Below are 19814 nucleotides of genomic sequence, written 5' to 3' on the forward strand. Positions count from 1 at the left end.
CAGCCAATCGAAATTGAAGGGATGCCATCTTGGATGACGTCACTTAAAGGTACCGTCATTTAGTAAGAAGACTCCGGATGAAGAGGATTTGGGGGGCTTTTTTATTTTGTTAGGGGGATTAGAGTAGGTGTAATTAGTTTAAAAATCTTGTAATTATTTTATTATTGTCTGTAATTTAGTGTGGTGTTTTTTCCGTACTTTAGATAATTTTATTTAATTGTAATTAATTGTTTTTAATTTAGGTAATTAATTTAATTATAGTGTAGTGTTAGGTGTATTTGTAACTTAGGTTAGGTTTTATTTTACAGGTAAATTTGTTTTTATTTTAACTAGGTAGTTATTAAATAGTTAATAACTATTTAGTAACTATTCTACCTAGTTAAAATAAATACAAAGTTGCCTGTAAAATTAAAATAAACCCTAAGCTAGCTACAATGTAACTATTAGTTATATTGTAGCTAGCTTTGGGTTTATTTTATATATAAGTATTTAGTTTTAAATAGGAATAATTTAGGTAATTGTAGTAATTTTATTTAGATTTATTGTAATTATATTTAAATTGGGGGGTTAGGGTTAGACTTAGGTTTAGGGGTTAATACATTTAATATAGTGGCGGCGACGTTGTGGGCGGCAGATTATGGGTTAATAAATGTAGGTAGGTGGCGGCGATGTTACGGATGGCAGGTTAGGGGTTAATAATATTTAACTAGTGTTTGCGATGCGGGAGTGTGGCGGTTTAGGGGTTAATATGTTTATTATAGTGGCGGCGATGTCCGGTTCGGCAGATTAGGGGTTAAAATTTTTATTTTAGTGTTTGTGATGTGGGGGGGCCCACGGTTTAGGGGTTAATAGGTAGTTTATGGGTGTTAGTGTACTTTTTAGCACTTTAGTTAAGAGTTTTATGCTACAGCGTTGTAGTGTAAAACTCTTAACTACTGACTTTAAAATGCGGTACCAGGCTTGACAGGAGAGGCTGTACCACTCACTTTTGGTCAGACTCGTAATACCGGTGCTATGCAAGTCCCATTGAAAATATAGGATACGCAATTGACGTAAGTGGATTTGCGGTATTTCCGAGTCTGGCCAACGCTGCTTTTTAAGCCTAACGCACAACTAGTAATCTAGGTGTAAGTATTTTGCAAAATGTGCAAATTGCCTAAACCAGCTACAAACTACAAAGTAATTGGTTAGAGCTGCCTACAAATCAATTTTAAATGAGCCCTAATTAACCACAATTAATAAATAAAAGATAAACATACACACCATGTTTGTTTGTTTTAAAGTAGTTTTACAAATCATTATTAAAATTAGAGTTTTAAATGATTTTAAGAACATTTATTTTGTATGTGTTGCTTAAAGGGACAGTCAAGTATAAATTAAACTTTCATTATTCAGATAGGACTTTTAATTTTAATTGACTTTCCAATTTACTTTTATCATCAAATTTGCTTTTTTCTCTTGGTATTCTTAGTTTAAACTAAACATAGGTAGGCTCATATGCTAATTTCTAAGCCCTTGAGGGCTGCCTCTTATCACATGCTTTTCAAATCTCTTTTCAACACAAAGAGACAGAAAGTACACGTGGGCCATATAGATAACACTGTGTTCAGGCACAGGGAGTTATTTAGGATCTAGCACAATACAATGCTAAATTTAAGACAAAGATAATAAATAGTCACAGTCATGTGATCAGGGGGCTGGAAGAAGGTTCCTAGATACAAGGTAATCACAAAGGTAAAAAGTATATTAATATAACTGTGTTGGTTATGCAAAACTGGGGAATGAGTAATAAAGGGATTATCTATCTTTTAAAACAATAACAATTCTATGGTTAACTGTCCCTTTAAATACAAAATTACTTTAATGTCCCTTTAAAATCAGCAAAGGATTTCATAAGTTCAGAAAGCTTAGGGGAGGGAAGGAAAGAACACGGTAATAAAAAGGTCAATTTTAGGTTCATCTGTAATGTTATGTACACATTTCTGGTTTCAATGTATACAATCAACATTATCATAAATTAAACAAATATCTCAAGGAAAATAAAACTTGCCCCAGCTTTGCAGCTTGAAAACTGCAGAAATCATAAAGACTTGTATCTGCTCCTTGTCATATCTGTGAATTGTGAGTTATGCTTAATTATAATCAATGGAGAAGTGCTCTCTTGCAAACCATTCTCTGCTTGCCACATAGAACGATTTCCACTGTCAAAAATGTAGGCATCAGAAAAATGTCTGTAAAAACTTACAAACAAATGACATAAAATTGGAAAAACACCCTCTATAAAAAAAGTACAAACTAACATATGTCCAAAAGAAAACTTGGAAAAAGTATAAGAAAAAAGGAAATAAAATTCATACAACTTCAGCAGCTTTGAATTATCGAAAGATAACCGCAAGGCGAGATACTTCATAGGGGCAATTTATGAATTCTGCATGCTTGACCAAGGTTTGGGTTGATCGTTCAGGTAACGCCCCCAGAATGCCCACAGTCAGCTACTTAAATGGAAACTGAACCCATTTTTTTTCTTTTGGGATTTAGATAGAGCATACAATTTTAAGCAACTTTCTAATTTTTCTTCGTTCTCTTGCTATCTTTATTTGAAAAAGAAGGCATCTAAGCGATTTTTTTGTTCAGACCCTGGACAGCACTTGTTTATTGGTGGGTGAATTTATTCACCAATCAGCAAGAACAACCCAGGTTGTTCACCAAAAATGGGCTGGCATCTAAACTTACATTCTTGCATTTCAAATAAAGATACCAAGAGAATAAAGAAAAATTGATAATAGGAGTACATTAGAAAGTTGCTTAAAATTGCATGCTCTATCTGAATCACAAAAGAAAAAATTTGTGTTCAGTGTCCCTTTAAGGCTAATTTTCTTTAACAAAACACAAGTGAACATTCTACACTTACATTTATTGTGTTTAAAGGGACATTAAACTCTAAATACATTTTATAAGCATAGCATTGAGGTTATTCCCCACCTCCCTGTAGTCACGGGTGCCACTATGTTGAAATCTAGCTTTCACTGTATTTTAGTGCAGATGTATTTGCACATGTGCTGCAGCTCTCCTTCAGGTACATACAGTGTAACCTAGGCAACAAACAAAATGGTGGCACTTACAATTAGAAGTAGGTGCATAAAATGTGTTTGGTGTTTAATGTCCCTTTAAAGTTTATTTACAACAACGTTTTTGTAATTAGTATTGTTTCAACTGCTTAGCAACAAGTTTTCATTTTATATGCAAATTTTTGTGTATTGGGCACTTAAAGGAACGCTAAAGTCAAAATTTCATGATAAAGCATGCAGTTGTAAGAAACTTTCCCTTTCACTTCCATTATCAAATTTTGAACATTTTTTACATGCACAATTTTTGGGGCACCACCTCCTACTGTGTATGTGCACAAGTTCACAATGTATTCGCATACTAGTCTGTGATTGGCTGATGGCTGTAACATGATACATGGGCCAGCAAATGGAAAACAATTGTTAGAATAAACATCTCTGGCTTATTTGAAATGCAGAGTATGTGTTATTGCATTGTCTTTTTATTATGCACTTGTTAATTATGCAATTCTACTGTATTTAATAGTCATTTAATCCAACTGTAAATGTTAAAAGCAGAAGCACCCACTAACAACGGTAAATGTGATCAATGAATTTACATTTTTGTAAATCTTGTCCAATAAGTCTCCAGTCTCTCTATCGTTAGGGTCCCTGTGTTATTCTTCTCTGAATCACTAAAGCTCCCTCCTAGCGCTATACTTTAGGGCAAAGCTTTCCAAACTTTTCATGTTGGTGACACACTTTTTAGACCTACATCATTTTGTGACACAGTAATTCAGTTGTACTATCAAACAGGAGGTTAAACTAACTTGTTTTGAGAGCTACGGACACATACATAAATTCTATAATAACAAAATAAATTTACAAGTAACAGTAAGTTATGTGCCAGAATTGAAAGAAAAATTTAATAACACCAATAGTTACTTACTATTTTAATGAGATGTATGGGGTTGATGGAATGAACACAGTTTCTGAATATTTGGTGGAATATTAGATAAAGACACTCGCATTTCATCATCAAGCAGCTGTCCCACTCACTGACTACACATGCAGTCACAAGCCGATTGAGGAGACTACACGTGCAGTCAGGAGCCAATGTGCCATCAAAGCCGCCAATGGGTATAGTTTCAGTTCCCGCTGAGCGGCGCCAATAGGTTAAGATAATCTGTGACCCACTAGGTATCAATCATGTGTCAGCCATGTGATATGCGTAGCAGGCAGGCGAAAAGTCAGAAAAAAAATGTTTTTAAAAATTTAAATCTAATTTTTTTTTTTTGCTGAAGCAGGAACACACCTACCCACTGCCACCGACACACTATTGTGTCACGACACACAGTTTGGAAAGCACTGCTTTAGGGAATAAGATGTATATAAGAACATAGAATATTATAGTAGGTGGATACAGCAATGCTGCAACTAGCAATTCCTTCTATTTTTTTTTATATATTTGCATAAAACACAAACTCTGAATTTCCTCTTTCCCTCAGGTCTCAAACTGTGTTTGTAAAATGTACAAACTGTAACAAAGGGTTAAAGGCACAATATATGAGATACCTATTTGAGTAGTAAGAGAAGAAAGAGAGGACCTTTAGTAATGCATGGGGCTAATAGGGAAGCTGATTATAAAAAGTAATAAATGTAATGGTGCACACTAGAAAGACCAGAAGAAACTCAGTAGTCTAACTAAGCTAACTACTCTAGTTTACAGCACAACACGCTCTCTAGCAATCAAATGACAGTCGCCACTTTTTTTTAACCTTTTTTTTTTTTTTTTATTAATTACAAATGTTTTGTGGGTGCACAATAAATTCTGCTTCCTTGTGAAGGGCAAATTCTCATGTCAAACCCCCCATCAAAAACACAGAGCAGTTGCTGGGTTGGTGTGTTAAACCTACTCATTTTTGAAAAGGAAGTGATTGAGTTTTGAGAATCTTAGAGTTATATCCCTAGATATAATGACTTAATCTGCAGGCCACACAGCTTTAGGAAATTGTGCAAGTTCTAAAGTATATTCACAGATGGTAGCGTGATCTAAAATAGACAGAAGACTGTCTACCCTATATTGGCTCATTGTATCCTCGCTGCCTTTGGGATTTTTCCCATATTGTAAGAAACAGTGGATGGGGTTTACTTAAGGTTGTAGGTCAGGGTCTCCATGTATTGTTCAATGAGTTCCCAGATATTAGGGCCAAATTGGGTTGCCATTCATTAATAATGTACACAATAAGATTAAATCATTCTGGAAAATCTCATAAAATCCACTAAGTACGCTCCAGCAGCTCTTTCTAATACCACAATCCTTTTATACTTTGGGGAGATTTGGAATGAGAATAAAAAAATGGCTTCTTTTGGTTTTAATACCCCCTTTTAAAGGACACTCAGAGTTTTTCATGCGTGTTATGTCAAATGTTTAATATAAACTTGTTGGAAGTCAGGGGGTCTTTAGCTGGTGATATTTATGGGGAATATTATGGCTAGGAATTAAGAGTTGTGCAGCTGTGGAAAGTAAAAGAATGGAAGCCTTGATTCTAACTTGTTTGTAGCATTAGAATGACAAGGGATTAGAGGGTTTGTAAAACAAGGCTGGGAGCTTCTATTGGTCAATAAAACAAGTAATCCCTGGAGGTAATTTCACGCAATATGCCTTTGCTCCATGAAAGGGTCAATTTGGGGAAAAATACTTAAAAAGAAGCCTTCATTAACTGTCATAATAGCACTGACAGCAATTGGACCTGGAAAAAAACTGTTATTGACAAAAAGATCTGTCCTAAAGTTTTTAGTATTTAAAATAAAATGAAGAATACTCAAGGGAGCAGCATGTGTCCACAAGAGGAACAAGATATCTAGTGGGTGGTATAAATTGCAATCAATACAGTGAACTTAATTTAGATTCATAGAAGGACGAGATTACCTGCAATATATCACTTTACGATTGGAAAACAATCGAAAGTACATCAGCTCCCTGTGATGATTGCTTTGGATGGTGGGGTGTTCTGGAAAGAGAGATATAAAGATTAAAAATAAACGTTTTCTATTCTCTCAGTCATCAGTAAAATGATCACAAGGTTTCAGGTTAATAGCTAAGCCTAGTAAATGAAATCTATTGATTGATTCATATTAATATAGTTTGGAATTTTAGCTCTCTACTCAGGTGTTGATGTTCTACTAGTGAAGATAATGCAATCTGTTTTACAAATCAAAATACAAGTTTTTCATGGTTCTTGATCAGTTCCATCACATATAATCATTTTTATAAATAACAATGAACGATAAACTCCTCTGGTGGAAATGCACTCAAAGTCTGCCCTTCCACATGAGGTCCTACACTATCTGACTATTATGAGACTTAATAGTTTCAAGAAATGTAATATAAATATAGTGGAGATATTGGATCTCATTTGAAAGCATAACAGGATCCCTGTGATAGCATACAAATGAATATACAACGTCAGTTTTCTTATTAAACGGATCCTGCCCATTTATTATAAGATCTACATTTGAGTGTCATAAGTATTCTTGGATTAAAAACAAATAGATATTACTTTGTACCTGATCATATATTGTAACCGTTATAATATAGATAAAATACAACATTAGGGCAGCAAACACTAAATCAGTTGATTACAGAAATCCAGTAACGCATTAGATTATGAAATACATCAGCATGATCTATACATTTATAATTATCATCATTGGTACAATTTGTGGGCACCTGAGTGTTTTATGGGTTCTGGTGAAATTAGTAAATAATTTGTAAATTCAAGGGAATGTAGTCTATAAATTACATGTAGATGTTTATTCCGGCGACAATTTGGAGCCAATATTTTATACTGATGTCTGAAAATGATCAATAAAAATAATATATATATATATATATATATAAAAAATTCAGAAGAAAAAAGAGGATCGCTTATTTCCAATCTTTAACGTGTCATTTTAAGGTCTATGGAAAAATTTACTCAGAAAAAAACTATTTTATGTAAAAAAAATATTTTGAATTGTACAGTTTATGCTTTTATTGATATCTGCCATAAAAATAGTTCACTAAAATTAGTGATTTCCCTACAAAAGTAAAAAAACAAAAACAAAAAAACAGATAAAACTTTACCACTGCAATCTTTTTTTAATTTTTTTTTTCCCCAGTAGATGTAAGAATGGAAGATAATTCCTGCACAATACTTTTAGGCTATTTTAACCTCTCGTTTTATTAGTGAACTATGGAGACATTTGATAATTATGACGAGCATTTTTATTCTTGTAGTCTATTACCCCTTATTCACAAAAATGTAATTCATTTATCCAGCCCACAAACCTCCCAGTAAAATCAGTAGCTTCCATGAAATCACACCAGTTTGCATTAGCAGCGTTTATAAAAAAAATAAAAAAATAAAAATAAAAGAAAAATCTATTTTTACAAATATTGTGATCCACTTTGTCCAACAAACCTCTCTATACAACTCATGCCCTTATAAATTCAATTAATATGACAGTTCATGATCTTTATCCCTAACCCTTTATTGTAAAAAGGGACTTAAATGTTTATGCTGCCCTATGTTTCTTCTCACTGTGGCAATTAATTTATTCTAGCTATCTACATGGCTTTAGGGCTCATACCCTTAGGATTAGACATAAAATGTCATAACACAATTTATTGAAGAACAACTGATACATGTTGATAATTGCACTGCTAGAAACTGGTGAAATATATATAGTTTTATTGGAATCATTCCCAGAAGGGATTTTAAAGTACAATGTTCAGAATAGTACAGTGTAGCTAAAAGCTTTATTAACCCTTTGTAGTAGCAAGACGTTGAAGACCTCTCTGGCAGTCAAAGGGTTACATTTAAGTTGCTGGATTAGGCCAGCAGTCACAGTGTCATATTATTCTGTTAATAAATAACAAGCCACATTGATGTGTTTGTTAATTACAGCATTGTGACGTTTGCATTAAAGAATATACATTTGTTACAGCCTTGTTTTTGTTAAACATATAGATTGTTTTTATTCTGAGTGGGACACTCTTCCAAATGAGAGCAAGGAAAAATGTTGACAATAAACAACAATACACAAGAACGGTAGCATTGGCTTGAAGGTTTTAGAAACCTCTACAGTTAATAAGTTAAATAAATGGGTTTGTACATAAATATTTGTGCCGGGAACCTTGTGGTATCTACAACACAGATAGAATTCTACAGTTTGACAAACTTTTACAACACTACAATGAGTGCAATTCTTTTTTTTTTTTTATAACATTTCAAATATACAAAGCTCTGTTTCATTATTTTTTTTTTATAACAATGTTATTATGTACAGAATTAATAATCACAGTTTAGTGACTAAAACAGTCCATATATCTGACAGTTCATTTCCCTTTGGTTTGGTATTAAGAAAAAAAAAACCTTGGTTGTTTTATGGTAGAATATATCAAGAAGAAAGAAAAAAAATTGATTTAAGTGCACTGACAATATTTGCTTATTAACATTTATACCATAAATGTTTACAGATTGGTGATGGTTAAGCATTGTGGGAATGTTGTATTATGTAAATACTCTAGGCATAACCAAAAGGAAAATTAAAATATTTTGCAGTTAATAATAAGATTGTTTTTTTTTTTTAACGCTCAAGCTACCAGAGAGAATGGGAACTCGGGCTATGCAATATGGTGCAGCCCTCTCTGGTAGCCAAATGTTTAATATACCATTTTGCTCCTATTGTGGAAATAACCAGATTTACAGTTGAGGATGTGCCAAGGTTTTACTGCTCAGGAGCTGCATAAAAGTTACATTTGTTATTACTAAAATGCATTACTTTTTTTTTTGCCTGATAAAAGTGTTTCTCGTTCGTCAAAGTTCCTAAGAGGACACACAAAGTCCAATAGTCACTGGTCCACTTTTGTTTTAGCTTCCATTCCATTTGGTCTTGATAGGGTGCTTGGTGATGCGCTGTTTGCTTAGCATACCTCTTTCCCGGTGCTGTTTCCAGGGATTATATTGAGCTGTGTCAGCTGTGCTGCATGTTCCTTAGCTTTTAACCTAAGGGCTGCTATGCTAGAAGCCCGTCTGTCTGCTGCAGCTGTTACTGGGTCTGATAACCCACTGGACTGCACTGCACTCTCCACAGCAGGGGTAGGTTGTCTTAGCAGAGCTGCAGCAGTGGAAGCACTGGTTAGGGGGGCCATTGTAGAGAAAAGTCTGAAAGTAAGAGAAACCCAGTGAGTATGGCCTAGTACAACATATTGTCACATACATGTCACATGCCTGGATTTTGTTTCTAAGGTTACTTGGGTTAAAAAGACATTACACACCTCTGGCCGAAAAGCAAACTCTGTAACCTGCAAATGCTGCAAATCAAATAGGCAATTTGCAAACCTGGGTTACAGATTTGCTTTTTGGTCTCTCTAGGGAACAAGGGATAAAAGCAACATTTTTTTTTTACCAAAATGCAAGAGGTTTTTAATGCCCCTTTTAATCTAACCAGCTAACAGATTGGCATGCCTCTTTTAATAGGATAAATATCACCATTGCAAATAATAATAAAAATAATAATAATAAAATTAACTATAGTAAATACCAGAATTTGACCAATTACTCTTAGAATTGTTATTGGTTCTTAAAACTTTTCCCCCTTCAAATAATGCAAACAAACGCCATAATTTGGCTCCTAAAATTGTTTCTAGTTCCTTAATTGTCTAGGTAGATCCTTCCCTTCATAAAATAGATAACTTATTTTCCCTATAAGCATAATGAACTCTTAAGTGGCAGATTGAATTTGTTTACATAACTCAAAGTAACCTACGTTTGAAGCTATAAGTGCTCTCTATTAAAAAAAAACCATGCATGTCCTGAAGCATTAGGTGAATCTCAGTAAAACATTTTAGATATGAGAGCATATCCCACACATGTAGAGAACATGGACAGAACCACGTACCTCCTAATTAAAGAAATTTAACAAAACCCCATTCAGCTCTGAGAACCTTTTTTTTTTTAATTGGATTTTTAAGGAATCTACACACAGTGTAATTAATATAACAATATAATATGTGAAATACTTTTACACATATTTAAACCCCTCAGTTTAATTATATTTGAAAAAAGTAAATAAATAGAACTAATAATATGGATTATATGTAATGAGATGTATTATTAGCACCAGATTTGACAGGTCTTAATTGTAATGATATCTGATAGACCTCTGTATCTATATTTAACATCAGTCGTCAATAGGTGATTGCATAATCATAGCTGACAATAATATAATATCACAAGCAAAAGCTTGGAAAAGTTGGTGACTTTAAACTATAGGTAAACCATGTGCTATTTTTATATTGTTTATTTGGACTATTTGCTTTTCTAGCTGACACCTCCCCACCATAGAACTCAGTCTTAACTGTTTCACAGCACTGGTGCCCTTTTTCCACTGAGCAGTAACATTTATATTGTTTTCCTCACAGCTTAATGTCAAACATCCACCAGCAACCTAGCATCCAGGCTGAATGACACAATACTAATAATTCCTTCCCATAGATGGTTTGCTACTCTCAACAGAGAAGCTACCAAAATACAGGTGACAGTCTTAACAGACACGTTGTGGTTTATAGACTCTCCATTAGCTATCTGATAGATATGTAGCATCCTTGCTGTGATATTTGAAGACACAGCAATATGACACTGAAAGATGCTAGTATTGGGAATCACAAGCTATACTTGACAGCGATACTTTGTGTATGAGATATATATATATATACATATATATATATATATATATACACTCACGGGGTATATATATATATATATATATATATATATATATATATATATATATATATATATATATATATATATATATATATATATATATATATATATATAAACCGGTTATATACTTATTAGTTGTGCAAGCTATTTTAATATCTCATGTTAATATATAATTAAATGTTTAAAATAGGATATTGGGAAAAACATGTTTAAAATGTGCGTTTGGAATTTACATGGGCTAGAAAGAAAATATTGGACAAAATATATAAAATAAAACTATATAGAAATAGTAGCTATATTTTCTCTTATAAGATGTGAATGTGCTAACTGTTTTCTCATAATGTAATTAAATTGCGAGAATAACAATTGCATTTGTATTGTAAGTAAATATATAAACATCAGGTAATTATTATAAATCGCTATTTTCCTATTAATGAGCTGACATCTAAGAAGGCTTTAACGCATCCAAAATAAATGAAGGGTTTGATAAGGTAGAAAATTGTGTCCATTGAAATACATCTCTTAAACATTGTTACTATGTTTCTATTAGGCCATTAGCTGTTTCCCTCAAGCACCTAGTTTGAAGTCAGTTGTGTGGTATTAAATATTATCCCAAAATATCTGTATATAAAACGATACTTTTTAACAAATTACTTCTTTACAATATTATTAACTTGTTTGTATTTTTTGTCTTTCAGTAATTACTGTGAGCAATTACAATAAAAATCCTCAATATTAAATTGAACTTCTCTTTTTGGAAAAAGAACAAAGTAATTACATTTTCTTAAAGTATCCATGTATAAGAAAAACTATACCTTGAGGTTATAGGAACTGAGCAGGCTCTTTACATTTTTAGTAAGAGTACAGGTGTTCTGCCAGCACTTTTTTCTCCTATTCACCATGGCAGAAACCACAATAGAAACTATAATAGTACACATCATTATGGTAGAACTGTTGCTGAATACAAATCTCATATATAATGACTCATGTTAAAAGATGACCCAAGTAATTTAATGGCCTTATACATCTATTCTGTTATCTTAGATTTTATAATTGAAATTGTAAAGTAATTACCTGCCGAACGCAGGGCTGATGAAGGCTGGGTGCCGAAACACAGCTGCCCCCAAAAAGGTGCTGAGCCCCAAAGGTGTTCCGCTTGGTGATAATGACGTGGAGCCCGGTGGGGGAGGTAGACTTGGGAAGGCAGCAGCTGCCGCAGCAGCAGCCGCTGTCCATGCTGAGTCCAAAGCAGGGTGGTGAGGAGGGAATGGGCTGGCATCCAGGTAGGGGCTGAGAGGGTGGGTGGCTGACAAGGGTCCTGGAAAAGGTAGGCCTGGGGCATGTGTTTGAGCTCCAGCCTTTTCTCTCTTTCTCCACTTGGCTCTGCGATTTTGGAACCACACCTTTGAAACAAATACTTAGCATTATTAGAATGTCAATATGGACCTTCATTGATAATATACTGGTTCAGAATATGTCTAATTTTGGCTCTGCGACAGATAAACCAATCAACATTCGCGTCTGTAATACCATTAACACGTGTTGTTGCTTTTCACTCTCCTAATTACCCAGCACTGAAAAGTTAATCACCATGATTACCCGGTAGTATACCCCAATACAATGAATATATATTTTTTCCTAGTCTACAATAGTATTCATAATCTGTGGACCTGACACTATAATATAATGATGGGCTGGTCCTTATTACATTTCTTCTCCTCAGAATCAAGTCTGGCTTGATTAGGAGTGCAGGACTGAGCTTGCCAGTGATTGCAAAGCGTGTCTTATGGTAGAATAATTGTCTATGGATGGTTATCTTATTGATGAGCTGGTATCAGGGAAGTATACTTTAAATCTATATGATTCAAGCTCAGTGTCTACGTTCAGTTATATCCTTTGTGACTCCTCTGATTGAGAGCTGACATACAGCTGTGTTATTTTATAGGCTTTAATGTTATAATTATTGTTACAGATCCTCCCAGATTGTGCTAGATTGTCGTTATAAAAAGAACAATTTAGAATCATATATTGTAATCACTGCAATATGTCTGCATTAACATGATATACGTTTGACCTATAAAACACAAGGGGATAGATGGGCCACTGTCATAAAGTAATTAAACGGTTTAGCATGATAGATTATGGTTATATACATTTACATTTCTGGTCAGAAATATGAATATGATTTCTACAAGGCAGGTTAACTATGTATTTATGTATGTATTTATTTAACTGTTTCTACCAGACTCTCTTTTTTTTAGCAGGGAAGATCAATTGGAAGCACAGAGCTGTGTTGCATAATCACTAATAACATCAATAATTTAAAAAATAGAAATAAAAAAATTAAATATAAATAAATAAGTGCAGAAATAAAATATAGCATATTTTATGATATCAGTGGCTGACGAATATATGCATTAAATATGTTTGCATGTTCATATTCTTACGTTACACTTTGCAATATATACACTCAAGCAATACATTATCTCTGCCATAATTTAATTGAAATTTAAATAATTAAAATATTTTATAAAATGTGATATGGTATAGTATTAAGATGCTAAAAACTCATATATATAAGTATATTTAGCACAGAAAAACCCATCAATATTTCAAATAAAAAAGTGTACTAATAATATGCAATTTATATTAAAATAACCTTACATAAACGTTCAAAAATTATATTGTTCCCTTAGGATTTTTTATTTTCAGTTTTTACTTTAATATTATAACAAATATCAATATGGGGCAAAAAGTCTGTAGGAAATTCCAAAGAAATATGTCATGAAAGCTGGTGTATTGATAATGATGAAGTTTATTTAAAAAGCAAATATTGGTTTCCATTTAGCATGAGGGTCATAAAACGTATTTACACATTTAAGTGAACAGTATAGCTTTTCATTTTATTGTCGTGACTTGAAGAGTGACATGAATAATATTCTAATACATACATATTAATTAGGTTATTGAAGTTGTACGTTTAATAATCTCTACACTTTTTTGTACTACTGTAAAATGTGCAATTTAATATATATATATATATGGGAATTACATATATTGTTTTGGATACAATTAAACAATAACAGACATTAGTGTGTGTATTATATGATATGTGTGTGTATATATATATATATATATATATATATATATATATATATATATATATATATATATATATATATATATATATATGTATATGTATATATATATATATATATATATATATATAAATAACAAGACCCATATAAATGTTATTGTTTAAAATATTTTTTAAACTGCACAATTTTATTAATTTGATTTTTTTTAATTAATAATTAGTTTTGTTATAAATATTTAACCATTTAAGCATAAAATAATGTTTTGCTCCTTTCTAATTCCCAATCTCCCTTTAAAAGTTATTTAAGTTTCCCACGAGTTTCCCCCTGCGTTAAAATATTAATTTGCTGTCACATCCCTGTTTGACAATGGAGAAATGTGTCAACAAAAAGGAGGGGAGACATTTAAGCATTAGCCCTTCTAATGCTAGAAGCTGTTGTGTAGTAAATGAGCCATATGGAATTTATTATGCGTTATCAGCACTAGATTGTAACTGTAAAGTGAATTGCTCAGCTTCAAACTCAGAGACATCTGTTTTTTGTTGGCAATCAGGGCATCTCAATGTTTATCGTCTCTTTGGTTATGAGACGTGGGTTAGGAAATGCACTGTGGAATGGACATTTAATAGCATTGCACTCACTTACAGGGCCAGCTATTAGATCAATGCCGGGTTATTGCTATCAAAAATGGGAAATCAAATAGCATTAGCCAGCTCCTTCTGCAAGGTTGATGTGGAAATCAAACAGCATTGCACCATGAAATAAAGCTGTTTGCTCTAGTATTAAGTGAGCTTTTATGAAGCCCTATTGGACATTTAATGCAGCCAAATACCTGCTTGGAGTTGAGCAGATTTGTCTAACAACCAAATGTTCTTCACGTTTGTCTCATTTAAAAGGAATTACACCAACTTACTTATTTTTGGCACCAATACATATCTGGCTTGTGTATTTTTAATGCTCTGCTATAAACTGGCACTGCTGATCCCACCTGCCCTCCTTCCAATCCAATGCCTCCCCCTTCAGTTTAGGAGCTATGGACACTGTTTTCAACTTTGGATTCCTCCCCAGTGGCCTTCAAAGTTGCTCCTTAATTTATCAAAGGTGGAATGTAATAATTGCATGTTGTTTGATTAATTAATTCCTGGACTCCTGGGAGATTGATTTGTTTTCAGTTTAGCATTTAGTTGGTGATTGCAGACAGCAATGACATTGGGGACTCTATAAATAGGCTGTAAATGCCACATTTATTTATTGGAGCAGCTGGGGGATCAAATAGACGACTTAAGGTAGAAAGTGTCCTTGTACATTTATTTGCCTCTAGTCTAAGCACTCACCTGCACTCTGGCTTCAGTCAGATCCAGGCGCATTGCAAGTTCCTCCCTTAAATAAAGCATAAGACAGACAGTGAGCTTTAACTGCACTGACCCTCATAATAAGACATCGCTAAACATTGTAGGCCTCATTATCAGTACGTGTCAGCTCTATGATTGCATATATACTAAAAAAATGTATCCTTAATCAAAACAGAAATCATCAATCACAGACAATAGTATGAATTTTACTATATATATATATATATATATATACACACACACACACACATATATATATATATATATATATATATATATATATATATACACACACACACATATATATACATATATATATATATATATATATATATATATATATATATATATATATATATATATATATATATATAAAGATACATAAATAGTAGGCGACGCTATGTATATCTCTCAATGTATACATTAAAAAATAAATATTTAATATTTTCCCAGAACCAAGAATATAATAGGGTTAAAAAAGTTAATTTTAAAGAAACGTGCTAACCTTCAGTGGTTTATTTGTATTGTCAACTTTTGTATTGTATTGTTATATTGGTAGTTGAATTACTGCGATTTTCCATTTGAAGAGATAATTTGGTAATTTAACATAACACATCAGTTTAAATTAAATGATGGTCCAAATTTATCAGGGAAGTGTATGTTAAATGACAAATAATAACGAAAGTATTTATCTTAAGAAAGTATAATGAAAGTCTTATTTTTAAGGTGTTGTAAACTTTGTTACTCCAATTTGAACACACACACACACACACACACACACACACACACACACACACACACACACACACACACACACACACACACACACACACACACACACACACACACACATATATATATAGCAAAATTTTAAAAAAGTATGAAACATTTCCATGTAATGTGTTCTAATTGCAAATGTTTGATTATTTTTACACATATTAATATTTGCATTTTTAGCTGAAGTAAATTTACAGAGCTTGAATCTTTCAGATTTGTCTAGGAAATTTGTATAATGATACTTATAATAATGCTTATAATACATCGGTATTTCTTGCAAACGGTTGTTTAAAACTAAAGTTTAATTAGCCCCATTCAATTAAGCAATAATCAAAGGTTAAGGTGGAATAGCTATTCCATCAATCAATCTATCTATCTATCTATCTATCTATCTATCTATCTATCTATCTATCTATCTATCTACCTGTAACGTTAATGCAAATACACCCTATTGGTTTGTGCATTCCTTTTAATTGTATAACACTTCTAGGACTGTGGCTATTTTCTCCCTTGTTAATTATAAATGATCTATTATTCAGGAACATATGCACTAATAATATCAGATCCACACATAAAAATAAAATAGGTTTAGCATTAACAAGGACAGGTTGAACAGCCATATGCTTATTCAAGACCTGTGAAATAACGCCTACATACATTCGACTTAAAGAGAAATAAATGTCCGAAAATAAACTTTTTCAACCGTTATAATTATTATGCAATTGTTATTATTAAGAAAAAATATAAGTAGGATATTTAAAAAAATAAAAATAAAATAAAACGTATACAACTTTCTGCAAGGTCTTAAGAAACTATGGCAAAAACATAAAAAAAAGGTTACCCACATAATATTCATATCCTCTTTACCCTATTTTACACCCACCCCAACCAATTTTTCCTGTAATATACCTGGTGAAGACATCAGGATAGTGTGTTTTCTGGAAGGCCCGCTCCAGTTCTTCTAGTTGGTAACTGGTGAATGTGGTTCTGTATCTCCTCTGTTTCCGCTTCATCATGCCCTCCTCAGAGTCACTTCCAGCTGAAAGGCAAACACTGTCCTCACCATCTTTACCATCACCATCTGAGGTGTGGAGAAGAAGCTCGTCTTTAGGAGACAAGTCCCCATCAACTCCGCAGCTAGGTTGTTGTGGTTGCTGCTGCTGCTGCTGTTGTTGCTGAAACGTTGAGTGCTGGTCTTTCATCAATCCTCTGTTGGAGTTGCTGGTGTTGTTAATATTGTGTTGCTTCTCCATTTCATCTTCATCTTCTTCCTCTTCTTCCTCATCTTCCTCTTCATCATCCTCTTCCTCATCAACAGGACTTTGTGAAAGTGTCCCCAATCTGTCCTGCAGAGAAGTGCAAGAGGTGGTGGAACCTGTCTGAATTTGCTGCTGCTGGAGACCTTCAGGGCTCTGGTCTTCTCGCAGTAGGGGGGCGCTATTCTCTCTATAGGATTTACTGCGACTGATGCTGACCTGAGGGGCCTGGCTGATCTTGAGACTGTGGTTATCCCAGCTGCTCTCCCCTCCTAAAAGCAAGAGTCTGTCAGTCTTTTCTGACCTTGAAATTCCAGATCTGGGTTCCGGTAGAGTCTGGAGATGCAAACGGCCACTGGTTCCAACAGGGCCATACAATCTCCTCAGTTTAGGGGGTAGATGTAGTTCAGCCTCAAATGTAGCGTTGCTGTTTGGAGATCCTTAGTGGGAAAAAGTTAAGAAATTGATTAAAAATACATCCACAAAATTATAAATGAAACTATTTGTTTTACCTTTCATTGATAAATATCTCAAAAGTCACAAACCATAATTAAGCTGTTAAAATTACCGAATTTATTATCCTATATATATATTATGCTATATAGAATTATTTGTAATGAAACGTATATAAATGACCAATTGCTAATAGAATTTTAGCACACTACATCTCACAGTTTATCACTACAGGATACTTCAGAAAACTTTTTTTTATATAACCTTCAGTTTCTTGTAGCTATATTCAACGGTATATACAAAATCATTTTCATAATAATGTACCCATATTACTATAAAAGTGCACTTTATTTATAAATGTCTAATTTCCATAGGAATGTGTGTGCGGTTCGTTGAATGATATACTTAACATTACAGGTTTGATGGGAATCTTTCTGGTAATTGGATGCCTTTGGAAATGTTCTAATTACTGTCAACAAGGAATTTCAACACATGCACCAGTAGATTTCACCTCCAACCCGCCATATGTTTATTAAACCCACATCTGAGGGATATTTTTACATCCACAGGGACAAATGATGGTAATTGTAATTGCATTTTATAAGAATCTGACCATGTTGTAATGATGCTGTAATATAATATGACATAAGAATGCAACAAGAATAGAGGATATTAAAATAGCTTGGAATAATACAAGGTGTGTGTGTATATATATATATATATATATATATATATATATATATATATATATATATATATATATATATATATATATATATATATATATATATATATATATATATATGACTATATATATATATAATATATTGGTACACTGACATTGGATTTACTGATCAGCTACAAATAAGAATGATTATGCATTATTCAGTCTTTAAAAAATAACAATTAAATAAAATAATTTGAGATGTAGTTTTCTATCTGGCTTATTAGTCTTTTTTTAAAAAAAAATATATATATCAGATGAAAAATATAAAATAAACTTATTTAAAAAAAATATTTAAACGGTATTTTTTAAAATAATGCTAGGTCATACTTTTGTCATAATATTAACTTGCATATGGCTGAAAAATAGCTGATTACATGAATATCGAGCATCTTCAATTTAATATATATATATACATACATACATACATACATACATACATACATACATAATTATAGCTATAAAATAAAGATAATTATATATACTAATATATTGATATCAGGGTTACACAATTAGATATCAGTGTTTAATTGAATGGAACAATTAGTTTTTATAAAATGAAAGCATTATGGGGTTTATAGCATTGTGTGCTTTAATTGTATTTCTATGCTACAGCAAAGAGTTGGTGCTGAGCTAGAGAATCAGGCCTGTGGTCAATAGGTGCAGTAAATATTAGTTTTGTGCAAGTGCTGAATTTCTTACCTTCCAAAGTTTTGTCTTGCTCAGTCCTATTAACTAGAGATGGTAAAGTTTGTGTCCCCAGCAGTCTCATTTTGCAGGGGCTCCTCCTGCCCAGAATGCTGTCTATGCAGTAGGAGGAGAGGAGCGTAGGGGATTTACTTTTTGATTCCAGCCTTTCGGAAGTCTCTTCTTGATACTGACTGCTCATGGTTTGCTTGGTTTTTGTGCCTTTTCCCTTTATCTGGCAGTGGTGTCAGTGCTGATCTGCAGGCTGCAGCTGAGTGTGAGAGTGTAGAAGCCTTTGGGGTATTACAAGATCCCACAACATCAGTCCCTCTCCTTGTTCAGGGCACCAGTAACTAGTGTAGTGAGCTGCACCAGCTTAGCTCCTGAACCCCTCTCTTCCACGTGTTACAAGGAGCTACTGGATTGGCTTGGTGAGACACTGCTACTCTTCACACAGCGATTAGCCAATGGCAGGCAGCAAATTGTGAACTGGATTCTATCATTATCATGGACTCATCAAGGGAATGCTATGATTGTATGTCAGGCTTGTTGCATATTAAACAGGCTTCAATATCATTTGTCTGGAAACTGAGATGAGCTTTGTTTATATTAATAAAAAAAAAAAAAATCATCAGACACAGATCCTTTCTA

General features: G+C 33.2%; 1 protein-coding gene across 1 annotated transcript; it reads right to left on the reverse strand.

Annotated features, from left to right (window-relative positions):
- Nucleotides 1–7760: 7760 nt before the first annotated feature.
- On the reverse strand, nucleotides 7761–19608 carry ARX (aristaless related homeobox). The gene is made up of 5 exons (XM_053704617.1): nucleotides 19179–19608; nucleotides 16953–17739; nucleotides 15249–15294; nucleotides 11894–12222; nucleotides 7761–9256 (listed from the first exon to the last, which is right to left on the reverse strand). The coding sequence occupies exons 1-5, from the start codon at nucleotides 19363–19365 to the stop codon at nucleotides 9016–9018; spliced, it is 1590 nt and encodes a 529-aa protein (XP_053560592.1). The 5' UTR covers nucleotides 19366–19608; the 3' UTR covers nucleotides 7761–9015.
- Between the last annotated feature and the right edge of the window lie 206 nt (nucleotides 19609–19814).

This window comes from Bombina bombina, chromosome 3, assembly GCF_027579735.1.
Source record: "Bombina bombina isolate aBomBom1 chromosome 3, aBomBom1.pri, whole genome shotgun sequence".
NCBI lineage: Eukaryota > Metazoa > Chordata > Amphibia > Anura > Bombinatoridae > Bombina > Bombina bombina.